At 40.1% G+C, this 18,609-nt stretch overlaps 2 protein-coding genes across 7 annotated transcripts in view; both read left to right on the plus strand.

Annotated features, from left to right (window-relative positions):
- Nucleotides 1–1,216: 1,216 nt before the first annotated feature.
- tlcd5a (TLC domain containing 5a) lies at nt 1,217–7,870 on the plus strand. 3 transcript variants are annotated; one of them, XM_030406524.1, is made up of 3 exons: nt 1,217–1,602; nt 3,592–3,795; nt 4,708–7,870. In XM_030406524.1, exons 2-3 carry the CDS (start codon nt 3,600–3,602, stop codon nt 5,238–5,240), a joined length of 729 nt encoding a protein of 242 aa, XP_030262384.1. In that variant the 5' UTR covers nt 1,217–1,602; nt 3,592–3,599; the 3' UTR covers nt 5,241–7,870. The 3 variants fall into 3 exon arrangements, with proteins under 3 accessions (XP_030262384.1, XP_030262393.1, XP_030262375.1); XM_030406533.1 differs by lacking the exon at nt 1,217–1,602 and adding an exon at nt 2,750–3,409; XM_030406515.1 differs by lacking the exon at nt 1,217–1,602 and adding an exon at nt 2,752–3,434.
- A 2,422-nt stretch (nt 7,871–10,292) lies between these two features.
- Nucleotides 10,293–18,609, plus strand: part of arhgef12a (Rho guanine nucleotide exchange factor (GEF) 12a) — a 40,394-nt gene continuing 32,077 nt past the window's right edge. For 3 of the 4 annotated variants that reach the window (XM_030395974.1, XM_030395983.1, XM_030395998.1), the window contains exon 1: nt 10,294–11,751. In XM_030395974.1, coding sequence (XP_030251834.1) covers nt 11,720–11,751 — 32 coding nt within the window. In that variant the 5' untranslated portion in view covers nt 10,294–11,719. Of the gene's footprint in view, nt 11,752–18,609 lie in introns of all 4 variants that reach the window. The other variant, XM_030395990.1, reaches the window with a different exon arrangement.

An 18,609-nucleotide genomic window follows, 5' to 3' on the forward strand; every position in this document is an offset into this window, starting at 1 on the left:
ATCCAGAGCATCTTTTTCTGCATTATAATTCTTACAAAAAGATAAACGATTTCATATCAGTGCATATCAGGCAACATTTTAATCAGGGACCTAGAAGTTTTATGCCATTGATTAAACAGTATACAGTCGAGAGCTGACAGGAAATAAGGGAAGAGAAAGAAACCGCGACTGCATAATCAGCACCTTAAACCTCTTGGCTCTCCTATTCGCTTAACCTAATCAATTAAAATGGTTTCTCGATGCTTGATTGTGTTCATGTGAATAATATTGATGCACCGACCCACTTTTGGGAGGTCAACCACAGGTACAGCTGGAGCCAAAGCCTTGCTTGAGTACTAGGGACATCAATGATTAATCACCTAATCGCCGTTTAGAATGTAACTGATTTAAAAATGTATTAATTGACGGATCAGAGATGCACACATGCATCAAAAAGTATCTTGTTATAAATTACTAACACTCGCTTATCAAGTATAGCAAAATAAAATATAAAATACTGGTAAAAGAAAATGCGTTTGATTAAAATACCAGTAATTTGTAATTAAAACAGACAATAAGACGTTCTATATAAACTGATATTATTACATTTGAGCCATTTCGCACTCTCAATATGAGTGTGATTTTGTTGGTCCAGTTGTTGAATTGCGACAGTTGGGGGTTTATCAGTTTATCATTTAAGCAACTTGGTGTTTATCTGTTCTTTTAACTGCTAATGTTGTTTGCTCTGGTTTTCCCTTCAGAGTTTAAAACAGTTTTGTAATTGAAAAACAGAACATGTTTCAAATACTTTTAATGATTAACCGATAAGCGATTGTTAACGCAGCAGACTATCGGTCAAATAAATTCCTTATAATTTGCATCCTTGTTGTGGACGCAGGGTTTTGCCTCTAGAGTTTAAAACCAGGTCATTCAGATAGGATGATCTCTGCACCTCCCTGTTAGTACTTTTGTTCAGTGATTTGATTTGAGAGATCGAAATTCCAGAAAGAACAGACACCTAACGGACATGAAACATTAACACAGAGACATTAGAATATGGTATATAAAACGGAGAATAATGATTATAATAAAAAACAAAGTAAAATTAGGAAATTTAAAAAACATTATTAGACCATTAGTGGTGTTACTATCATGTAGTTCTTCCATTTTGTGTCCCTGCTGGAGGACAACCCTGGGTGTAATTCCAGCCTTTGACCACCAGGTGTCGCCACTGTTATTTCAAAACAAAAAGCCGAGGCAGCATCCAGCCGATGTGTGAAGACATCAACAAGGATGTAAACATGCTTATATTTCCCCCTGTTGAATATTCATTAAGCCTGCCATAATGCCTCTACTCCGGCATACTATGGGATAATACAGCCAGTTCACACGCCTGCTGCTCTTCTACATTTGCATGTGCAGCGGCTGATAAGGCGGTAGGGAAATGAAGGGATGCTGCTGAGGGAGGCTGTTGTCGGAGCTCACATTTTAAAGGGCCAACAAACAGCAGCCACCGTGTCCTGCAAATGACTCTTTTTACAGCCTCCAGCGCAAACATACATTCACCGAGCTCGAAAAACCCCAGGATGTGAAGGAAGAGACAGCCACATGTGCACCACCAAGGTAACGATATTGTGCTGCTGTCAGTGTTGTGGATGTGTTAAGAAGGGGCTTTGTTTGCCCTGTAGCGCTAGCTTGCTGCCGGCTAGCTGGTCCAGCTAACTGTGGTAGTTAGCCGGCGTGAGAGCATCTTCCTACATGAAGAGTTATCTCTGGTGCTCTTTCCTCTTCAGTGTAGGTGCTAGTGAGCTTAGTTTAGCTCAGGGGGAAACAAAAAACATTAACTCCATTTAAAATTAAGCTAGCTTGTTGCCAAATGCCTCTTCTTGTCGTCTCCTCTGACAGGTTTCCATGGGAACGTAATTCCAATTCACATTTCGTGTTGTGCGTCATAAACCTGTGAAATTACATTAAACACGCTTAATATCTGAACTTTATGTGTAACTCTGTTTAGCCACGACACATATGGTGTCAGTCAGACAGTTTTATAATGTATTACATCATTCGTAGGTTGTATATTCTGCATGCTGTCATGTGGAGACAAAGTTATGGGAATGTGCCCAAACTAAGTTGTCTATCTAACAGGTGATCACTTCAATCTATTGCATCTCGTGTGTTTTATATACTATGTACAGTTTGCGTAGATTGTGTTATTTCTTTGTACATCCCCCCCACAGCCAGATCCAGTGATGAATCCGTGTCTTTTGTTTTCTACCTTGTTCGTTTGTCATGTAGGTTGTCTATGACCAAACACATTTAATGTTCAATATATTCTCTCATTGGAAAGCATCAAGCGATTCTCTTATCTCACCCATCTACTGTCGCTGCAGGTGAAATGATAAATCGACTAGTTTTGTAAGCAAAAGAAATTCAAAATTCCTGTGAGTGATTTCTTAATACATCATAACGGTTGGTTTAAAAAAAAACAAGTCAATTGAATACATCAGATTGGGTTCTTATGGGCATTTGTCTCTATTTTAGACATCTTATAATGCTCAAAGATACATAAAATTTCCACTTTAAAGTGTTTAAGAACGACCAGAAATCCACAGTCCAGGAACACTAAACAACTTAAACAGACCATCCACAGAAGAGACGGAGGTCTCATTTGTCATGTCCCAACACAGTTCGTATTTGATAAATGTATACAACTTGTACGCCCCTTTCTTATAGATATTGCGAAAAGGGGAAGGAAGCGACAAAACATGATGGTAATAAACATTTTAAATTCATTTTCTCAGGTTATGGTTAGGGTTAGGTAGATTTTCATCAGCAACTCCCATTGTTACCTACGACGTCATGAAACTACATCTTTTGTTTTTGTTGTTTTCATTCAGAGACCCTAAAGCAGCAATGGGTACATACTCTGTGTTTCATTGAGGAAAGTATTAGTAGTTGGCATGCTGTTTTGGAAAGTGGGAAGTAACCCAAATTGAGTGTTCCACTACATATGATATCACAGCTTCAATTCCCCCTGCCACCCTAACATCCATGTACCCATAGAACTTAACTTAATTTTGCTTCACATCACACCCACAACAACAACACATTTTGGATTTATTGTTTTTTTCATTTAATCGGCGCTGAAAGAATGAGAACCGTCTGAGGCCCAGCACACAGTAACCTCTCGTCCAGTTTCGAAACTCACTTGAAGTCTTTGAGACTCGAGTGTACATCTTGTTCCCGTCCAGTGAGTGTGGGCCTGTCCATCTGCATGGTCTCACCTCCTTGTACAAACGTCACAGCAGCAGAAGAAGAGACGTCCCCCTCACCCCACCAGACCCTCGGCCTGCCAACTATAGTGCTATTATAGTTCAAGCAAAGGCTAATTGTTGGTCACTTACAAAGGATTGCACAGTCCAAGTCTTCGGTCGGTAATGCTGTCTCTTTCTACTGTAAGCGATATTACAGAGCAAGATGTGCCTCTAATGCATTTTTCCCTCACGGAGTAATGTGATTCAAACTTGGCTTGATGACTACTGAGAGGCAAGTGTTTGAGAGAAACTGTGAGTTGGTTTCAGCAGTTTTTTCTTGTTTGTCTTTGGTCGGTAGAAGAGAAGATGGCTCTGCTGGTGGTTAGTGCGCTCCTGTCCCTGTGCTGCTGGGTCTCTTTCTACTTCATCTTGTGTCACATTAACGGGTCGAGGAGCTCCGAGTGGAACTGTCGCCTTGTCACCCTGTTGCACGGCATCCTGGCATGCTGCATCACAGCATACATAGGCTATGTGGATGGACCCTGGCCTTTCACTTATCCAGGTAAGGACGTGTACCCTCTGTTGATTCAAATTATTACATTGAAGCTCAAGATAACAAAACAGTGACGGCTGTCACTGTGATTCAAATATATGAAGTCGTTTTCATATCCATATGTTGTAAATGCTAATTCAGTCACTGTTAAGTAAGTCAGCTGCTGCTTTAGAACTGCAGCTAACAATTATTTTCATTTTCATTTAATCAGAAAACGATATTATATTATTACTTTTATATATTAAAACTATAAGGTGTCAAGTCATATGACAAATAAAAAACTGTAAATCCTCACAATTGCCACGCTAGAACAAGGTGACATTTGGCAATTCTGCTTGAAAAATGACTTCAGTGGCAAATCAGTTATTGCATAGTTGCAGATGAATTTTGTCCAAATGGACAAATCTTTTCAGCTCTAGATTGCTTAGTATGTTGTTAAAAAGGGTTAAGTAAACAGCCATTGGTGTACACAGTGCGTACTACTAATTGGAACGATTTCAAGTCTGAATAAACCCGCCACAGACAAACAATAAGACAAATAAATTTAAAAAGCAAGAGGAACAACGTTTTTTTTTTTTTTTACATTTCATAGCCTAAACAATGAATCAATACATATGTAAGAATTTTGTTAGACGACGGTATACGGTCGTCTTCATATTGTTACAAAGCTTGTTTAGCATACTAACCAGCTCGCCCCGGCCTGTTCCAGTCCAGCGCTCCTGTGCTAGCAGCCTGGCTGTGACTCTGTTGATATGCTGCCCCTATTTGTTGTGTATGAATTCAACAGGTGGCCAATTTTTACATGTTGAAGCTTTAAACGATAATGAAAGTAATGGTTAGCTGCAGCCCTTAGATTTCCCGATTGCTTCTGCTCATATTTATGCTAACACAGAACTCTCTGTTTCTGTTTGTGGATTCCAGGTACTAAGAACACTCCTCTTCAGATAAGTGCCATGGTGGTGAGTCTGGGCTACTTTATTTTTGATATGGCCTGGTGCGTGTACTTCCGCACAGAGGGACCTGTTATGCTGGCCCACCACACCATGAGCATCCTGGGAATCCTGCTGACCCTGTGGCTGGGGGAGTCTGGCATAGAGGGCTGCGCCGTCCTCTTTGGCAGCGAAATCACCAACCCCCTCCTGCAGGCACGCTGGTTCCTTAAACAGACGGGACGTTACAGGACGTGGCTGGGCGACGCCGTGGACGTCCTGTTTGTGCTGCTGTTTGTGGTGATGCGAATCTTTGTGGGAGGTACAATGCTGTACTGTGAGCTGATCTCCCCAAGACCCAGATTCTTCATCAAGTGTGGGGGAGTGGCAATGTACGCTCTATCCTGGGTGTTTATGGTGGACATTGTTCGGTTTGCCATGAGGAAGAGCAAGAGCTGGCACAAACAGCAGAGAGACCAACAAGAGATAGTGGCAGCTAACGGCCACGAAGGAAAGAAGGACTGATGGGCTTTTGTTTCATTGAATAATGTCTGTTTTTTTTTTACTTTCGACGCGCAGGGGAAATGACAAAGAGAATCAACTTTTTGTATGTAAAACTGAGATAAAAAAAGATATTTCAAGCACATAGTTTCCCATGTCGCGAAATATCCTGTCTGTAAGGTCCAACACCGGTGCATTTTTGTTTTTTTAAGAAAAGTCATTTTGAATGCAGTTATTCCAGCTGAACATGTTAGATTTTCATGTCAAATATACAGCTAGCAAACAACACAGATGTAGTTTATATCACTGAAAACCAAAGCACTTTGTATAAACACTTGAACAGATGTTGCTTTCAGTTGCAGTGAACTGTGGCCTAGTCATATGTAGTGGTGGTGTTGCTCCAAAGGAAAGCTTGACATTAGGAAAGAAACTGTTTACATGTAATGCCCGAGGTCCTTGTGAAACTTTTTTAGTCATATCAGAAAGTTAGGATTGGTTTCCATGTAATCCTAGGTTGTTGTTTTTTGGCACATGGGAAATTTTGAGCAGATGTGAATGGTATACTCAGGGAGATGAAGTCATAACAGAGAGTTGGGGGTGAATTCAAGAGATAGTGTGTGATGTGTTTGATTATTTGTTTCCTACGGTTTACGGTAATTCGTCCAAGCTTTTGCCTGCTGTCTGACATCCTACTGCAGAACAAGCCCAAAAAGACATTTCATTTATTTTACTTCCCTCATGTAAAGGGATATGTGATAAGACACCTGTCACTTGCGTAGTTCCACACTGGTAATATTTATGTAAACTTTAATTGTCTTCAAATGTTTGGTGAAATGTTAGTTTTTTTTCAGTTATTTGAAGTGTTGAATTTCATTGTGTCGACTATGTGAGCACAGACCTGCAAAACGTACTTTAATCTTCTTAGATAAAGTTAGACAAAAGATCTGTGCTCTGGACTGATAGCTTCCAATTAATTTGATTTAATAGAAGGATGTTTCTGTCACAAAGAGGACTTATCAGGCAAGACATGACGATTTAATTACATTTATTCAGAGTTATCTGTACAATGTGCTGATATAATGTCTGACTTCGGCAAATTTTTTTTTTATCTAGCATCTCGTTAAACGTTTTTGAGATGCACGTGCCCAACACTCTATTTGTCTTAAAGGAGACATATGATGGTCATTTTCAGATTCATAATGGGTTAATACTGGAATAGGTTTACATATTTTAACACTAAAAAAACACATTTGTTTTCTTATCCTGTCCAGTGCTGCAGTTCTATATTCCCCCTCTGTCTGAAATGCCCTTTTGTACCTCCTGTCTCTTTAAGGCTCCTCCACCTGAATACCTAGTCTCCTTTGAATGATCAGCTCACACTTGCCTGACCGAGTATCCCTAACAACAACGGAGCAGCTGGGCTAAATCAATTCATACGTGCTAAACTGGCCAAGAGGCATCTGGTAAGCAAATGTGGAACACGGTGACGCGTGTTGTCAGAAAGTCACGGAATCATAGACAGGACTTCTGACGAGGCATTTCAGGAGCAGTGTTTTCTGTGGGAGAGAGGAGCTCCTGTTGGTGCCAACTTTGACCTTTTTTCAATTTCAAGATCTTTTACAGGCACAAGTATATACACCAGGACAGGAAAAAAATGTAAAAGCATAATATGTCTCCTTTAACATTTGACACAAACAAACAGCACTAGATAGCCTCTGACTTGAAACAGGATGAATATCTGTGCAAACATGCAGAAGCATCTTTTGATTCTAACCCATATAATGTCACATTTCTATCTTAGTCTATTCAAAGTCAGTGACACACACACAACTTTCAGTCAAATCCATCTAGATGATATAATCATATTGAGTTATTGGTTTTGTTATGAATAAAAAAATATTTCCAAACATACTGACAAAAAAGTTAATAATTTTTTTGTATTTACATGAGTGATGAGCATTGTGGAAGTTTTAGTATTTTCGAGTGTGACTTTGTGCGTTTCTGCCTATGTTTGCCATAATGTTATTATTAGAAATGTAATCATCTTAATATTATGATAATAATGTCAACCATATTGTCCAGACACAACCCACAAGTGCATCATGGGATAAAGACAAGGCTATGTTGTGAAAATATTATGAATTATTACCCCCCAATGAAAGGATTCGTTCCATGCTAAGAGAGTTACCAAACTTTCATCTTCATGCACACAGCTTCATGACTTTATGTTATGTTGTCATTATTATGATCTTGTTTGTTATTTTAGTGCGCATGGATTTCTGCAGCAGTGTGCTCAAACACCTGTCATCCTGTTGTTTCCCCGTTTATATTTGATCGATATTTAATGTGCTGCTCTCATATAAGGTCTGTTTACCTGGCTGCCACTGAGAATCACCATTATATACAAGAAAAATCTAACTGGTGTGTGCCTTAGTTCTCTGAATGTACTTTCCTAATTCTATGTTTGTTAATCGTCTTGTGCCGTACTGTACAAACCCTCCAACGTGAGCGTAGGAGTTGAAGAAGGAATAAGTGTCGGCTTGGGGTTTCATGATTTGCCTTTGTAATCCCTGCGTGAAGTGAAATAAAGATGTGATGGATTGTTTGGATGCTTTGGAATAAATTGTAAACAGCAAAATGTCGACTAAAACTAACGGATGAGCTGCGTTTGCGTCATTTAAAGCCAGGTACTCAGATGTACTATTGAACTGAGGGTGAAGTTACCTCAGCTGTCCACATGATGGTGTCATATCAATTATATATGAATTGCTAAGAGCAGAAACATGAGGACAGTCATTTGGTAATGATAGAATAAAGAACATATAACACATTTGCAACATTGTTGACAGAAAATAATGTCACAATGTACTTTCAGTTTAGCGAAAGTTAGTTAAAGCTAGTTTTACTTGTGGTTGCTTCCCTTTTTTTAGCATTAATTCTAAAGTTTTGAATATATATTTCCAGCACATGAAGTTTAATGTAATATACAGTGCTTATATTATAGTATCCCGCAGTATGGTTAGCTGCCAGAAATGTCAATAATGAAATAGGACTGCGCTTCCCAACACTGTAATACACTTCATCGTATACAGTGTATTACTTCAGTACGCTAAATACAGATCCAAACAAACAAACATAACAGAGAAGGTTCGAGAGGAAGAATTGCACATGTGTCACTTGTACTCAAGCACTGGTTATTTAAAGGTAAATAGGATTTTGACATACTCATTGTGGCAGTGCAAAAATGTGGCCTGTACAGTAAATGTAAAAAAAAACATCCATATCCTCAGTGGACCAGTAAAGGAATCGATGGGGATTGATTGCACTGAATATGGGTCTTGGTCTTGTCTCCACTGACTCTGCACTATTTTGTAGATCAATATCTAAACTATCTATCTTATGCATTTATATTACACTCACATGCAGCCACTTTAAGTAGGGTTTTTTCTCCGTTCTTTTACATCTGTCAAGCTTCCTCTGTGGATGAGTTAAGGACGTTTCATCAGAATAGGAGTGTCTTCTTTTGCGGCGGGTGGACAAAGAACTGGACTGTAAGCTGTAAATAATGAACATAATGACTATTCTCCCAGCCCCAGACCGACCACAGACAGGCAGAGGGCCATGAAAAGCATGAAATAATCATAACAACAACAACACGTAATGAGCAAGATGACCAACCACCTAAAGGAAAATGACTACTTATGGAAAATGCTTAAGAAAGGCTCAAGGAAAAGTAAACCTTTGGGAAGTACATGATCAGTAAACATATTGATTATACAGTTGAAATTCTATAAAATACCAGACAGGTTTAGGAATGCCTTATTTTGTATGACCAACAGTCTGAAACCGAGATGCCCAAACCTTTTCCCTTGAGAGGACAAAACTGAAACTTATGATGGAACACAGGCCAAAAGCAAAAACCTTTGGTGTTGAGATGTTTATGACTTGCAGATTTTTTATTATTTTGCTAGAAATATATTTTGATATTTCTTAAATGTCTTTTCACTTGCCTGTCAAGGCTTCGGTAGAATCCCAAGTGCCTTAAATTGATGAACTTCCGGGACAAAATATAATCCTGCCCACTTGTTATAAGGGATCCCACATATTTCAAAGATGTTTTTACCTAACATAAAGTAAAATAACATTAACAGCTACTCATATTATCATTTCAATTTTAATAATTTCTCACAAGAAACATCTGGTGGGTCAAATCTAACATTATGGCAGGTCAACTTTGGCCTGAGGGCCCCACTTTGGACAGCTGGCCAAATACATCATAATACTGAATGCAAAAACACTGTTGCTTGTGTAAATCACTAGTGATTCATACTCTATCAACAAATCAATTAATCAACTTATAAACATGACATCGGTCACCTTTATTTCCCTCCCTGATATATATTGTCATTATTGATTATTCTATGACTTTTTTGATTCATTGTAAGGTCTACAAAAGTCAAGAAATAATTTTTAAAAAGTCCATGAGAAGTTCCAAGGTTTTAAACACGGGAGCTCTGATGGGCAAGTGAGACAATTCTTTTTTCTGATGATCAATTTGAATTTTAAAAAAAAGTTTCATGTTTGGATTCACACATGAAAGCAGAGTGAAAAGATGTCTTTCTCGCGAGAAAAAACAAACAAACACTCCTTTTGACACATTAAATAAAGATTATTAGCACTTAGAAAAATGATCACCAGAAAAAATAAAAATCACTTGCCCCCTCAGGGCTTCCGTAGCTACGGTCACGTCTTCAAATGTTTTATTTTGTCTCACCAACAGTCAAAAAGACAACAATCTTCAGTCAAAAACAAAGTAGAAATCATCCAAACTGTTGCTGATTGATTTTCTGTTCTATCAGCTAATTGTTGCAGGTCTAGCCTAATACAGACTGTAACATTTGTAAGACTCTTTTCATTCCAAAACATAACATAATACATTTACATTAAGAACAACTCAAGTGTTAAAAAAATATATATAAAATTCTACTAGTAGTAGTTGTATCATGGTTGTTATTATTGTGGCGTTACTTTGCAGCAGCCCCCCTCGCATTATGCTGAAACAAAACGAGTATTCCCATCTCCCGGCGGAAGTGGTTAGTGGAAGCGCTAGTGGACTGAACAGCTAGCTGGCTAGGGCGTTGCTAGCGGCAGAAAGTGGGATTTTTGGGAACCTCTCCGCAAGTTATATTCCTGTACAAATGACGCCTCGCGTTGGAAAAAAATAGCGTTCGGTGTTCGCTAAAAGTTTTCAGCGACTCGGTGTGTTTTCGTCGTTGTTTACAGAGGACCGGGGAGACTTTCTGTCCCGTTAGCTGGCCACATAAGCTAGCCCGCTTCCATCCACGGGAATTCTGCCGAGAAACGACTGAATTCTGGAAACATGGAGTCAAGGAACGTCGCGCTGTGCTAACCGACTCCACTGGATTTTTTTTTCGCCCCAAGGAGACTTTTCTGAAGGACACAACACGGAGACACATCGGAAGCCAGACAACATTCATGTCGTGTTGTATATATATATTTTCAGTCGTTGGCCGGCTCATTGTGGTGAACGGGAGTTTGCTTAGTTTGCACTCGAAACAAGAGCATACGAAGCAAAGTTTTCTGCTGAAAGAGCTCATCTGTTTTGTTAGCTGGTAGCTGGCGAGACTCAACAGCCTGCTTGCCGTGAGAAAAGGACTTTCTAAAAAATAACAAAAAACCTGGATGTGCTTTTTTTTTTAAATCGACCATCTGACAATTTTCCTCGTTTTGAATCCGTAACGTCTTACGCCGGTATTAACATTAGCTCCGGTTGTTTTGCTAGTGTGTTAACACGGGTCGTTTAAACTCGCTATCGAGCGATTCTCATGGTCACGGGAGAGTCGTCCTCCTCACAGCCACAGACAGGCATTTCTGGGAGCAGGGAATACCAAATGGGACTGGAGGAATTTCCAGCATCTTCAAAGATCATTTAGGGAACCGAGGGCCATTCAGCCGAGCAGGGGTGGTGGCAGACGGACTGCATCGCTGGGCCAAGGTGTCTATTACATTGGAATACAGATTGTTTACACATTTCATATCGGCGGAAAACTGGGATGTGAATGCAAAGGATTCACACAAGGAGTTCATACATGCACGACAACTTGTGCCAGCTGGCGCAGTTTATTTATTCTTGTTGCCAAATTATTGTTTATTGCCGGGGTGGGATATCATCTGACTGTACAGCTAATACGACAGAGGGCCCGATTCATTTTTAAGGTCTGCACTGTGTATTCCTCCCTGCTGCTGCATTTTGACAAGGAGTATTGGCTAAAAAGACAGCACACAGGTAGTATTTCTGCCCTCTACAGTGTTTGGACGTGCCACGAAGAAACCCCCTCAGTTAATTTATGCTCAACACCATTCTCAAAAACCCTTGCCCACTTCAGACGAATGCCAGAGAAGGACGCCCCAGGAAATCGTGTCATCACACTCTGGAAAATGTTAATCGGATATAATTTGCTGCAAATCTAACCGGAAGCCCAATGAGTGACACACAGTCCAGCTTCACTGACAGGTACAGTGTACAACCATCTTTCTATTCCATGACAGCACTCCACTTGGATAAAAATTGAATTTCTACAGCAGTAAAATACAACATCTTGTTAGACTTCCTTGATTGGGTTAGGATGATCTGGATGTGAAACACAAGCCACAGTCAGATGAAAATATGTTTTACATGGTCCAAGTAAAGCACTTCTTTGTGGTGATGTGCTCGGTAATAACTGTGTTATACAATCTAATTACTAAGGGAGGACATCAGAGATCTTGATGGAAACTCTGCTGATCTCAGCATGGGTAATGGAGTTCTGTGCAGACAGTAAAGTACTAGTTGTCCAAGGAGTGAGAGAAGGCCTGCCACTGTTTGTGTGCTAGGGAACAGTCGTCTGTGATCCCTGTACACCTTTCAACATCACTATTACAGCTAAGCCTTTAAAGCTAACCTTCTCCAACACCTATTAAAACAATCTCTGGATTTAGACAAAACCCTAGCCCCGTCGTGTAATCACCTTATCCGAGGCATCTGTCAACGCAAAGATTGGACACCGAGACCAGAGGGCTAAATAATGTGTCATGGCCTTAAGAGCACACTAAATGGCAGAGACGGATCATCCGGTGAGATATGAGTTGTCATGAATTCCTGTATGTGTTTTGTACCTGGAGGATAAAGAGGTTCCTATTCTCAATTTGATTTGCTCTGGCAGTGAGAAGCGAAGCTGCTGCATTACATCACATCCCACCTGAATCCCACATACCTGTGAGGACAGCAGGCCAATAGAGTGGAATGTGCTTGGTAGATTCAGAGCAGAGGGCTTTACTGCACAGGTTGGGATCTGAAATATCCTATGGGCTAGGGCACCAGCTAGAGGCTAAAGCCCAACCCCATTTTACATGACCCCCTCCCCCACTGCAATGATGGCAACAGTGGCTGGCACCAACTGCTATTGTGGGGCTGTTTGTTTCATGTGTTTTTGTATTTTTTAAATAGTATTACCACATCACTGCACAAGGCATTATCACTGACTAAACCGGTGCAGACACCATGATATATCTGGTTGCTTGAACAAATCAGCACATTTCTATCACCTGTATTAAATTTAAACTGCAATTGATAAGCAAGTAAATCACAGAGATACTCCTGACGCCATAAAGCACCTAATCAGAGGTTTCTATTGGTGTTAGGCGGTGCAGTGTCTTATGTAATATCATACAGTCTATTTGGTCAACACAGATTTGCTGCTGCATGAGAAGTCTTGAGTCGGTGCTACACAAATCTGCTTTCTATTAATCTTCCCTTCTGTCAAAGCGTGTTGATACCTCCAGAGTAAATTTGTTAATCCGTTTGTTTTGGTCTCACAATGTCTGTGTCCTAAAGGTCACATTTGTAACTTTACCAGTAGAGCGTGATGCAGGCCAGCCATTCTGATAATGCAAAACAAAAAATCGCAAAACAGTGTGTGTGACAGCAGGCTGCAGGCCATGCAAGCAACCTGCTCTGTACTTCTTTTGCAGAAAAATTAAAGCGGGTCTGTGATCTGAGTTGTTGTTGTTTACACCTCAGCAGTTCTCGAGGTTGTTTTTCTACAGTGGGTGTCGATAATGACTTTATTGATTAGTGCTGTCTTCCTCCCGCCTTCTCTCCTTAACTCCATCCCTATATCCCTGTCTTTACGTTCCCTCCCTCTATGCATGTGGTGTTGTGCATTTTGTTTTCGCTCTGTTGGCCATGGTTGGAGCATGCATCCAGCATCTATTGGGGTTGGGCCGCCAGCCGATGGGTCAGTTTAGTGTGCTGTTAGCTCTTTGTCATAGAGTTCTGCTGATCTCCACGTTTTTCCCACCCCCCCTGAGGCCCTCCCGGGAAGTGGTGCTGGTGACATCACTAATAGTAAACAATAGCTTTCAGTGGGAGCAAACTGGCTGTCCGCTGTATGTTCCTATCCAGGTCTGTCAGTGTAGGTCAGGTACATTCAGGGATGCTGGTTGGAGTATGTCTTCACGGTTACCCTACTGCAGGCAAAGTTTAAGGTTATGTCTGTGGCTAGTTAATGATGATAGGGTTGCAACAAACACATTTTGCGTTAATTGATTGATTGTTATTGATTCTGATGTAACTATTAAGCATTTCTAATGGCAACTGTCATGCCAGAATGGCCACCACACCATAACAGAGGCCACAGAGATGTCTCCAGATTGTTTGTTTGGTCCTGCCAATCAGTTTACAATAAAATTAAATGGAAAAGAGCAACAGATATCAGATTCTGCATCCAGCATATGCTTGGATGAATAACTCAAAAGGGTTAATTGATAAATCAGGATTGTTATCAAATGAAATTATGCCAATTATTAACTAATAAAGTAATTATGTGCACACCAAGTGATGATAACTGGTGATGCTGGCCTTCCTGCAGTCCTCATGATCAATGTTTTCATGAGTACCTCTGACAGCTGCCTGTATGCGTCTCCTGTATTTGGCATCCCTGCCTTATAATGCAGTATGCCCCCTCTCCATCTAGTCAGCACTGATGCTGGGGAAGCTGTGTCAGCTGCTCTGAACTGTGCATTAAAATGAGTATCCAGAAGTCATTTTAAGCTCTGAGCAGAACTGCAAAGGCTGCAGCTCAGCATGCAGTGGAGAATATTTTAACATGTTTCCTGCGACTAAAAGGATGAGATAAAACTTTTGCAGGTGGGAAAAACTTAACATCAGGTCAAAAAGAATTAGCAGCTATAAGGTACTGTGTCACATCCGAGTAGGGCAGGTTAGGTAGGGTACACAGCTTCATCATTGTATGTATCTTATGTAAAGTCAGCAACGCCAGTTGCTGAGTAAGAAAGAACTCCTGGTTAATGTCATGATGTTGTTTTGGGGCTATAATGCACTTTGTTGAGCTGTATCCCGATTAGTAGATCAATAAACGGTTAATCCAAAGATTATTTGGCTATTTAGCAAAAATGCCAAATCTGTTATTGTTCCAGCTTCTCCAATATGAAAATTTGGAAAGAGTTCCCTGAAGGTTCAAATTAGACAAAGCATAGACAAAATCATGACTAATTTCTAACCATTCCTTAACCTTAGGTATGGTAGCCTGTAGGCTTTTCTTTTACCATTTTAGATCTTTTTAACAGCATAGTTACTCATAGTATGGTGATTGTGTATATGAAAATGCCAAAGAAACAATAGTCTTGTGCAACCAAACACAACAGCTCTGCCATAAATCTTATCTTTATGAAGTGTATCATGTTGGTTCAGATTTTGTCAGAGAGGTCTGGATTCAATTTGATTGTGACGTTGGAGGTTGTGGTTTTGGTGGTGCTGTGTTATACAGAAAGGTGTTTCTAAGACTTTGCCTTCCATGGGCGAGTATGAAATCTCTCAGAAGCCCAGATCAGCGCGTTGAAAACGCATAGGCCTAGTTATTTGTTGTCATAAGGTGACCTTGTTCATAATGGTATTTATAGATTATGAGTGGCTTCATGGCTTTCATACGCACAGTGGAAAAGAGAAGCAGCTTGTTGGCTAACTGGATTACAGTATTGATTTGTTATCATTTTGTACCACGGCCTGGTCTCAAATCTTGTTATGAATCTTATTGTCACATTCATGAAGAAAGTGAATAGTTGTTGTAGGTTAAATTGTGTGTCGAAGACTTGGAAGAGTTTTATTTTTACATTTAAAGAAGGAGAGAAAACAATATGGCATTTATAAGTACAGCTACTCTAGATGTTATATCAATCTGCCATCACTAAAGCTATCTAAAGACATCTAGGCATAAATCAGCGGTTAAAAGGGAAACTAGTTGATCCAACACTGGTGCTCTGACTTCTTTCCATAATCAGATGCTTCCGCCTGCAGCAGTGGAGCTGTGTCCTGTCTTATGTCTGACCTGACACATTTATTCCATCTTCTCACTAATGTGAATTATAGTTTTAAACGCCAGTTCTAATTAAGTGCTGCATCGTCCTACTATGTTGTGATCTCACCATGTGCCACTCTGGAGTTATTCTCCTGTTGCAATTACAGTTGTCAGTAATGCATTGATGCTCTGGGAGATGACGTGGTCACATTTTAGCCAAGGTGGCCAGCTTTACATTAAAGCAATATCAAGTTTTCCTTTTGGTTGAAACCTATTGACAGTCTGCCCCAGATGACTGGCCAGATTTTTAGGTTTTTTTATTTATTGGATATAAATGAGAACCTTATGAAGACTCTGCTCACACCTGGACGTCACTTTGGCAGGCACACACCAACTCTCATCATAGTCTGGTTCCATTTCACTCTGTTTCACACTCTCTCTCAATCACATCCATCTTTTATTCCAGTCTTTACTTCAATCATTCCCTTTCTACCAACATCACCACATTTTTATTAAGCCTCCAAGGTAGGCAACATTTATAGCTACATCAGATTTCCCTTCATCAATTTCAAATTGGACAGGTGGGAATGATTTGACCTGGGTCTCTTTTCTGTGTTTTTTGGGCGGTCTTAATAATTCTTCTTTTGTTATCTGAGTCATGTCCAGATTGGCGAAAAGAAAATAAAGGGACACTGGGATGGAAGAAGAGAAAGAGATGGCAGAGAGGAACAGAAATAGGCAGTGCCCCAGGGGTGGGGATGTTGGAGAGTTGGTGAAGTCGGGGCATTAGCTGGGGCTTCTGAGTGCTGGGGGAGTTGGGGGGTCTATCACCCAGCCCTGTGATGCTGATGCTTGTGGACACCCTGTACGATCCTGCCCTGTTTAGCCAAGAGAGCTTCAGGCCTAAACATTACTTTCACTTCACAAAAGACAGGATGACTACAATAGAGAAAAAGGGGACAAGGGCAGAGAGCTGTCATTCCAGAGTGTCACGTCCTCACATGTCCATGTAAGGGGTTTGTAGCTGTGAACTGGACTTGTGCCTCCAAGCTAACTGTGGCACTTGTGAAGCCATGATATTCTGCAGACTGCTCAGTGGCCCAGAGACATGAGAGGCTGGAGATGTATTTGATATTTCTTGCTGTTAAGCTCCTTATTTCACACAACTTAGATTTTTTGAATTATACATATTTTGTAAGTGCACATGTACAGCATGCTCAGTCTTCGTCTGATATACCAGGCAGTAGATAGTTGACATTAAGAAGCAGCATCTCTGCTGTAGATGATGGGATGTGATTTATGTGACATGTTGAGACTCCCCTTCCCTGGGTCTCTGAATGGGGATGCTCCAATCGAATGTTGTCTCTGCATGCTTGGAGAGGCTGTATCGTCGAGAGAGCGAGAGAGAGAGCGAGAGAGAGAGCAAGAGACGGGCAACCTGCTGCTGTATTGTGATTAACCTTACTGCCTGTTTCTGCTGATTCAGGGGTGACTAGACATACTAACACACCCCTACACTTTCTCTACAAGAACACGTCAGATCACTTTCTGTCACCAAACTGCGGTCATGCTAAGTGGAAAACACAGCTCTCTGAATGACTTCAATCCTCTTTGATGGCATAAAGTCGTGGAAGAAAAAAGTGAATGTACTATGTTGTTGCACCTTTCACAATCTAAGAATATTTTTGTGAACGCCCAACGTTTTCCTTCAGTGATGAATCACTCAGTATCATCTTGCAGATTTTTTTAATGAGAGTAGTGTAGTAGATGGAACATTTTGTAGCTTTGGAGGGAATGAGGCATCAGTGATGTGCTTTTACCACAGGTTGCATCAGCTTGGATGTCATCCTAGGTCTGCCTTTGACAGACATCAAAACATTTTGAGATCGCTGCAGGATACCAAATCGTACCTACAAAGTCTGTCATTCCAGGGGTCCATGTGCGGTTGGCAGAGGTACCCTACCCACTTATCCAATAGTGTAGCTCTAAAGTTAGATCAACAGGTTTATATTTTGATAATAGACTGTTGTTGTGATATGATACTATTCTTAGAATTTTGCATATTGTTACATCATACATTATATGGTGTTAATTGTTGTCTTTTACTGGTTTTAAAGGCTACATACATTAATGGTAGGGGTGGGACAAATTATTGATACGGCAAAATATCGTATTGCTATCTCTTGCAATAGAGTTATTGATACACTGGAACCAAATATCGATATTTTCATTTAAAATTGTAGGTGCCATAAACAGGTCCCCCTTACAGTATGACTTACCACCATCACTCCTTCGTAACTCTGTGTGGTCAAAACTTCTTTAAACTTATTTTTACACACTTTGAAAAGATTTAATCAGTCGTAGTCATATCCTTCCTTTAAAGATTTTAACTCCATAACTATTCTGCTTTCAACCTTTTGCCATTTTATGGGTATTTTACATTGGAATGATGTTCTCAGTTCATGTCATATTCTCTGAAACTGTTACCACAATGCAGTCAATCAGGTCTCTAGACATAAGTTTTTATTCTTTCTTGCACTGTGTATTTAGTTGCACCAGCACATGATTTAGATGCACCCAAGACATTTTAATGCAAAGTAATGCAAAAGAAAAGTGAATAAAGTTGCAAATGAATGTGTTTCTTTGTTTAAATCACTGCACAAGAGATGGTGATAACTTTAATTGTTAAAAAAAATAAACTATTGGATTTGACGCATACCAGTGCGTCCATGTTAAATTGCACTCAACAGATTTTTGGGTGCATGTGCGACCAAAATAGCCGCACCCTGGAGCCCTGAGCGAATAAATACATAATTCCTGTCTTTGTTTTTTAATTTGTTATGCTCGGGTGGATATTTACTCAGACACGGTGACATATATGCTTATACTTACAGATCTGAACAAATATTTAAAGTGTTCCCTTTATAAAGATAACTTGATTATTCAAATGCACCTCGTAGTTGCAGAAATACCCCAATTTCTCGCAATGTATCGATTATTGCAGAATCGCTGTATCG

Source organism: Sparus aurata, chromosome 2 (assembly GCF_900880675.1).
Source record: "Sparus aurata chromosome 2, fSpaAur1.1, whole genome shotgun sequence".
NCBI classification, from domain to species: domain Eukaryota; kingdom Metazoa; phylum Chordata; class Actinopteri; order Spariformes; family Sparidae; genus Sparus; species Sparus aurata.

What these genes read in the sequence shown, in the direction of transcription:
- tlcd5a (XM_030406524.1), top strand. Translation starts at nt 3,600, where the DNA reads ATGGCTCTGCTGGTGGTTAGTGCGCTCCTGTCCCTGTGCTGCTGGGTC. An exon ending in CTGGCCTTTCACTTATCCAG is followed by an intron (nt 3,796 to 4,707) that starts GTAAGGACGTGT and finishes TGTGGATTCCAG; the next exon opens with GTACTAAGAACACTCCTCTT.